The sequence below is a fragment of the Gracilinanus agilis genome, chromosome 5, assembly GCF_016433145.1.
Source record: "Gracilinanus agilis isolate LMUSP501 chromosome 5, AgileGrace, whole genome shotgun sequence".
Taxonomy (NCBI): Eukaryota; Metazoa; Chordata; class Mammalia; order Didelphimorphia; family Didelphidae; genus Gracilinanus; species Gracilinanus agilis.
Window position 1 is genome coordinate 250798084 of NC_058134.1, and position 7937 is coordinate 250806020.

Here is a 7937-nt window from a genome sequence, read left to right on the forward strand (position 1 = left end):
AAAATTTACTTTCTCATCAAATGTCCTAGTATCAATATAGAGAGTTATGCCATAGGGAAATGCTCTTTTTCATGAATAAGATACCCATCCTTAGCATTCAAATGAGGCACAGCATACTAGGGATAAATTAGAAGTATGGGATGGTAGGTAGGGCTGGTTTTGAAGCTAGGAAGAACTAGTTTCAAACCCTGCTTCTGACATAGATTAGTGATGTGTAGGAAGGCAGATCACCTCCAGGAAACATTCTAAACCTATAAATGGCAACTCAAGAACAGCTGGACATTGATAGAGAGAGACTGCTCATTAGAAATTAATTCCCTTTACCAATAAAATGACTAGTCTAATCTTAAAAAAAAAACAAAAAGACAAGGTATAGAAAGACAGTATAACCTACCCGAGTGGTTTTAACCTAGCATATGTACACTGGATAGATGTCAGGGTGTCTGTGAACTTGGATGGGAAGTGTGTGTATATATACATACATACAAATGTATACACACAAACACATGTATGTATACATACATGACAGATCTTCATGGTCTCTTGCTATTTTATAGATTTTATTTTATAAATTTAAAAACAGTATTCTGCAAAGTGGTTCATGGGTTCTTCCAGATTGCCAAAGGGTCCATCTTTCCCTCTCCTTCATCCTCTTCCTTGCCCTTTTTGTCTGTCTCTTTCTCTGTCTGTCTGTCTCTGTCTCTGTCTATCTCTCTGTCTCTGTGTCTCTGTCTCTCTCTGTCTCTCTCTGTCTCTCTCTCTCTCTCTCTCTCTCTCTCTCTCTCTCTCACACACACACACACACACACACACACACACACACACAAATGCATGTGCATGCAAAGGATCTCTGGCCGAGAGAGCCAGTCTTACATGAACTTAAATCCTTCTCACACACATTAGCTGTTGGCCCATGGGCAAAAAAAACCCTCATTGCTCAGAAACTCTCCAAGACTTATAGAAAAGTTGCCATCATGCAATGTTGGGGGGAGCTTCCACATCCCGTTGATTAATTCATAGACTCAGAGGAAAAAACAAAACAAAACAATACAAAGGCCTAATAAGCCAGAAGAGAAGTCCGCTTTGGGCAATTAATCAATCTGATAATGAAAGTGGGTAGGTACTGGCACTAATTTCATAAATATGCAGTCAACCAGTTGAATCTTTCCTTGTGTTTTTAGGTGGTATCTCTCTTGGGTGCATTGTAAAACAAGTATGTTTTTGAAAGGCACAAATTAGCACCAGAGCAGAGGCAGCCAACTAAAACTGCACAGTCTACTTGCTCTCAGCTAGTTTTGCATTTCCTTATCATACGGCTGAGAGAAGATGAGACAAAAAAAAACAAAAAACCCACTGGAGATGCTTAGCTAATGATAATCCCACGCCAATTGCCTGAACTGTCTGGGAAATCGCTCCTTTATTTTTCTAAAAGGAGATTCCTTTTTCGACTGGGAGACACACACTAACCTTTACCACCAACCTTTTAAAGGTAATCTCCCTAATTACAAATCCATCTCTGGAAAGGAGGCACAGCAAGCAGTACGGGAATGCTGTCTTCGTGGAAAGGTTTCGATAAAGGCTTAATGGAATGGAAACACAGGGTATATACGCTTGAAGAATGGGACAAGGAGGACATTTTCTGCCACAGAATGAAATAATGTCTTTCAAACAACAATAATTATCACCACTTATACAATATCTTAACATTTTATTTTCCCTTGAAATAACAGAAGAGTTTCCTGGCTCTACAGCAAAATAAAAAGACCTTCAAGACAATATAGTCCATTCTATTTATTTTACAACATGGTAGAGTAAATAGTGGGCTGTATGTGGAGCCAGGAAGGCTTAGGTTCAAGTCTCACCTCTGTAACTGTGTGACTCTAAGTAAGTCACTTAATTTCTCTGAGCCTCATTATCCTTCAACTGTAAAATGAGGAGAGAAAATAATAATGGGTGGTTCCTACAGTCCCTTCCAATTCTAAGTTTATTATTCTATGATGTGACAGATAAGGAAACAGATCTAGAAAGGCGGTGATTTGCTGGTTGTCATACAGTATCAGTGTTAGGCTCTGAAATGAGATTCTCTCAATTAAGAGTTATTCTCTGTATCCCACACTAACTGCCTTAGAATTTCCTAAGAGAGTCAGAATGATTTAATGGTGAGACTGAACTTTCAAAACAGGAAAACTCAGGTTCAAGGCTTGCCTCATTCATAAACTGGTTGTATGACTTTGGACAAGTCACCTAATCTTTCCATGTTATAGGCAGCTCTCTGAAAATGACTTTATATTGATGGAAGGAGTTTCCATTCTGAGGAATTCTTTTTTTGACTGAAATCACGAATCCAGTCCCTATCGCCTCCAAAGTCTCTAGAAAACAGTTGGCTTGCTTTTTAATCTGTTTAGTCTTAATAATGAGTTTTTAAAAACAGTTCAGTTTCGAGTTAATGAGCTGAAATTTTGGATGAAGATGTATGGTTTCAATATGAAGGCAAAGTGCTGATTATGAAGTTGTGTTTTTTTTAAAAAAGGAGCTTCCATAGTCTGGATTATGAAGCTTAAAAAATGGAGAGCTACAAAACTTTCGCCAGAGAAAAAATAAGCAAAACATTTTCATGCATAATAATGGCGAAATGTTCGAAAGATCTGCCAAGAAACAACTCTCTCAAGGCCAGGTCTTCAGACATCAAAGGAAGGAAACCAAATGACAGGTCAAAGGAGACTCACCTGAGCATGTGTGCTGCATTGAAAACGACATCAAACTCATCACTATCCAGCTCTGCCGCTTTCTGGGCCATCTCAGCTGCCTCCATCACTCGAGCTTCTTCTAGAAGGAACTGGCCTGAGAGAGACAGACAGACAGACAGAGAGACTGGTAAGCTGCTACAGGTCGAGAATCAAATTAAGGCAGTAGTCAGTTGCTGGAATCAGAAAGACCTTTGTTCAAATCCAAACCCACTAGCTGTGTGACCCTAAGGAAGTCATTTAAGCTCTGTTTGCCTAGAAGGCAATTAAGAGTACTAGATGCAATGCAATGACCCAGGACAATTGTGAGGGACTTATGGAAAAGATGCTACCCACATTCAGAGGAAGAACTGCAGGAGTGGAAACAGAAGAAAAACAACTGCTTGAACACATGGGTTGAGGCGGACATGATTGGGGATGTAGACTCGAAACTACCACACCAATGCAACCATCAACAATTTGGAAATAGGTCTTGACCAATGACACATGTTAAAACCAGTAGAAATGTGCATCTGCTGTGGGGGAGGGGGGGAGGAGTTGGGGGTGAAGGGGAAAGTAAGAGCATGAATCATGTAACCATGTTAACTTTTCTAAAAAATAAAAATTATTAAATGGAAAAAAAAGAAGGCAATTAGGCAGCTCAGTGGCTAGAGCCCTGGGCATGTAGTCAGAAAGATTCACCTTCCTAGTTCAAATCCAGCTTCAGACACTTGGCACAGTAGCTAGAATGCTGGGTCAAAGTCAAGAAGACTTGAGTTCAAATCTGTTTCTGGCCACTCACTAACTATATGATGCTAGGCAAGTCACTTAATCTCTGTTTCCCTTAATCCACTGGAGAAGAAAAGGAAAACCACTCTAGTATCTTTGCCAAGAAAACCTCTTGTCCAATAATAGAGTGCTAAGTCCATGGAGTCACAAGGAGTCTAGACATGACTGAACAACCAAATGAAGTGTAATTGCTACTAGGAGGAATATTAAAACCAAGCTACCTTTGACTTCCTTGGTTTTTATAACAGTACAAAGAGCAGACTATAAATTACCTATACGTATTGATTTTGTGATCAAAATAAATTGACTTTTACATTCATGATTAATGCAGAAATATATTTGTCATCCTACATTTCCTTCTCTTAAAAAACTTTTTTTATTAACACCCATGCCCTCCCTAGGTAATGCAATCCATAAAAATAAATTGAACATACTTCCCTAAATGTATTACAAATATAAATGGTATTGGCTTTCTTTACTATTGACCCCTTAACATGATTAATTTCAGAAAGCTGCTACTAATCCATGCACAAGAGACTGAACATAAAGCAGAAATCAATCAACCAAGTATTTATTAAGTGCCTACTATGTGCTATAAATGCTAGTTCACTGACTGATTGCCTGAGAGGTACTGTGCCATAGGGTATAAAGAGCTGGCCTTCAGCTCATAAACATGAAGTTTCTAGTTATATCTGTAATTTTCCTAATGCAGATCCTGGATAATCCACTTCACATCTTAGTGCTCTGGGCCAATGGTGTCAAACTCAAATAGAAATGGGGGCTGCTAAACTATATAAAGATCCCTGCTGGATACATACTGACTTAGAAAACCACATATAAACACTATCTCCATTCTCTTACATTTTTGAATTTTTATTAAATATTCTTTTAGTCCGGTTTAAACATTACAAGGGAGCGTTTTGACAACTCTGATTTAGGCAACTCTGACTCTTTCAGAGAAAGTGCTGACCTGCATGGGGTTCCTAATTTTAAAGTTTCCAATACCAAAGAAATCTCAGGTCCAGTCTCTATCCCTATCAGATTGTTTGTCAGGCACTGTCTTAGGAGCTGGAGATACGAAAACCAAAACATTAAAAAATAATAAAAGGATGGACAAAAGTAAGTTTGGAAGAAATCATTCAACTCAGTTAGTCCAGTCCAAAAATACCAGATATCACCTGATCTTGGAAGCTCAGTGAGGCTTGATGAGATCATCAGAAACATGGAGTGCTATAGGACTAAGAAGTAGTATGGACAAGAAGCAAAGGCACTGGATTTGGACTCAGAGGTTCTGTGTTTCAATTCCAAGTAGGTGACTCCTAGAAATTCAATGTGGCACCAAAGAAAGAATTTTCCTTCTCTAGCTCATTTTTTTGCTTTTTACAATGGTCAAGCCTTCCTCATTACAGAAGGCCAATTACCAAGTGTTCTTTCTGCATAAAATTACTAATTCAAAACTGTCTCCTCACCAACCATCTTATCTGTGAGGGAGAAAAGTCTCTTTTTAAAAGGTGAATCACTACAATCACTTTGAGCATTCTCAAACTTTAATTAGCAGGAGAATGAGGAATAAAGGTAAGTAAGGATCTTCTCAATTGGGCTACAATCTATTTCTTTAGGCTTCAACTAAGGGACACCCAGGACTTAGATCTGACACCTCAGGCTATCCTTCCAGCAATCCGGGTTTTAGAGGTCAGAAAACCTCTACACAGAAAAACATTTGCACAGAAAGAATTAAAATTGTCATGGGAAAAAAAATACAAAGAAATTGCATATTTGCACAGACTGACTTCATGGTCCAGAATTAAAGAATATATTGATATGAATAAAAATAAGCAGAAAGCCAAATATCTGCATATTACTTTTAAAACATTTTCCTTATTCTCAGTAAATCCAAAGATGTGAAGCAAAAACAACCCATTGGTTAGATATATTTCAGTTGGTTTTCTTGATTAAGATCTGGGACTAGATGGCTTTAGAAGATAGAGAACATATAATCTCGACGTTAATTTTTTAAAATGAGGAAAACACTCTACATAAGTAACTTGCCTATCATGATATAATTAATAAATGCTGGAAGCAGGGTTTGAGCCCCCAGTCTCTGACTCCAAATCCAGTATTCTGTATGCTACATCACCATTTTAAGATCATTTTATTAATGACTCACAGTCTATATATAGATTAATTAGCTCTGAAGTCAAGAAAGGAACATCTTAGAAAGGATACTGAATTTGGGGTCAAGGAACTGAGTTAAAATTCTGGCTTACCTGCTTACAAGATGGTACAATAGAGAGAAAGTGGGTACTAGACTCAGGGGATCTGAGTTAAAATCATACTTTGAAATTTACTAGTTGTGTAACCCTGGCAAGACAGAACTGTCTCGGTTTATTCATCTAAAATGAGGATAATAATATAATTTATTATTATTATTATTATTATTATTATTATTATCTTTTTTTTTTTTTTTTTTTTTTTTTTTTTGCTTTGCAGATCTTAAAGCACCATTTAAATGTGGTCAATACTACCGCTGCTGCTGCTGCTACTACTTATGTCAGGCTGGAGAAGTCAGAGGCTCCTAAGTTTCCTCATTTTCTTAATAAAAGAGTTGGATTAGGTAACCTCTAAAGTCTCTTTTGGCACATCTAGGTTGTGTAGTGGATAGACCGCTGGGCCTGGAGTCAGAAGGTTCCTCTTTTTTAGTTCAAATGTGATCTCGGACTCTAACTAGCTATGACCCTGGGCAAGTCACTTAACCCTGTTTGCCTCAGTTTCCTTATCTGTAATAACCTGGAGAATGAAACCGCAAACCACTCCAGTATCTTTGTCCAGAAAACTCCAAATGAGGGCACGGAAAATTGGACAAATAACTCCACTGTCCTTACCAAGAAAACCCCAAATGGGATCATGAAGAGTCAGATAGAATTGAAAAACAACTCAACAACAACAAAGCTTTTTTTTTTTTACTTCGAATTTATAATGTTATGACTATCATGTCTAATTTAAATACAGATTTACTAGCCTATGACATGTTGATGGGAAAAGATACAAAAAGAATATAAGGAGGGAATGTTTTGTTATCTGGTTGATGTAAGAATTATTTCATCAAATTAACAAATGATGTCATAATTCTGACTCTCCTGCTCTAGCTCAACAGACCAGGGTGAGCAGATGCTATTTCAATAAGGTGAAACATCATTTTCTTATAACGCTGCCTAGTCTCATCTTTTTTTATTTAGCAGGTTTTACAATTTGAATTGGAAAGTAAATTGTTTTTCCACCATGGAGCACCAGTATTTTTATTTATTTTGTAACAGCCCAATAAAACACAAACTGGGAATATGCTTTTGTAGGATGGGGTCTAAGGGCTCAAATATATCATAAATATGGAAAGAAGTACTAGCCGTTCTCTTATCAATGACTCACAAAATTATGTAGCCTTGGGATTGGGTGATAACAAAATTTGACTTATAATTTGACTGTATCTGCAGAGTCAAATGACCAGAGGAGAGCTAAAAATTTTATTCAAACTTCATGCCATCAAGTTGGCAGGAGTTGGGGGAGGCAGGGATGGAATTGGAGTCTTTCAAATCAGTTTTCTGAACTTATCCTCATACATTTAAAACATGACACTCTAGTTTATTTTATGTGTAGAAGTTCCATCACCGAGTCTCATTTCCTTTGCAGTCTTGAGATGCAGAATCCATGGTTAACAAGGTTTATTATGTGCTTTGTTTCCATATATTACTGTTTATCTTTTTTTTATGTAAGCAGCAGACTATTGTTGAAATAACACTGCCTCTAGGGTCAGAGGACTATAAAAAAATCCTTAATATCCTGCCTCTGACAGTTACTACCTATGTGACCTCCAGCAAAGTCATTTAACAGTCAACAACCTCAATTTTCTGATTTGTACAATGAGGGGGTTGATTAGATGACCTCTGAATTCCCTTTCTCCTCTAGATTTCTGTTCTGATGTTGCTATTTAGAGGCAACTAGGTGGCAAGGGATAGAGCCCTGGACCTGGAGCTAAGAAGATCTGATTTTAAATGTGACTTCAGACACCTAATACTAGCTGTGGGACCCTAGTCAAGTCACTTAACCATTGTCCCTCTCAACTTCCTCAAATATATAAAAATAGCACTTAATTGCCAGAGTTATTGCAAAGATCAAATATTGAGAATATTTTTAAAGAGTTAAGTACAGTGTCTGGCATATATTAGGCATTTAATGTCATTTCTTTCTTTCCTCCTTTCTTTTTTCCTTCTTTCATTCCTTCCCTCCTTCTTTCCTTTCTACCTTCTCTCCTTTTCTTCCCTTCCTCCCTCCCTCCTCTCCTTCCTTACCTCCACCTTTCCTTCCTTCCCTCCCTCCCTCCTTTCTTTGCTTCCTTCTGTCCATCTTTCTTCCCTCCCTCCCTCCCCTCCC

General features: G+C 37.8%; 1 protein-coding gene across 1 annotated transcript in view; it reads right to left on the bottom strand.

Moving 5' to 3' along the window:
* TMTC2 (transmembrane O-mannosyltransferase targeting cadherins 2) overlaps positions 1–7937 on the bottom strand; it is a 539622-nt gene that overhangs the window by 104910 nt on the left and 426775 nt on the right. Inside the window, exons 10-11 of the mRNA XM_044679175.1 lie at positions 2727–2841; positions 1468–1579 (exon numbers count right to left, since the gene is read on the bottom strand). Of these exons, the coding sequence (XP_044535110.1) occupies positions 1468–1579; positions 2727–2841 (227 nt within the window). The remainder of the gene's footprint in view (positions 1–1467; positions 1580–2726; positions 2842–7937) is intronic.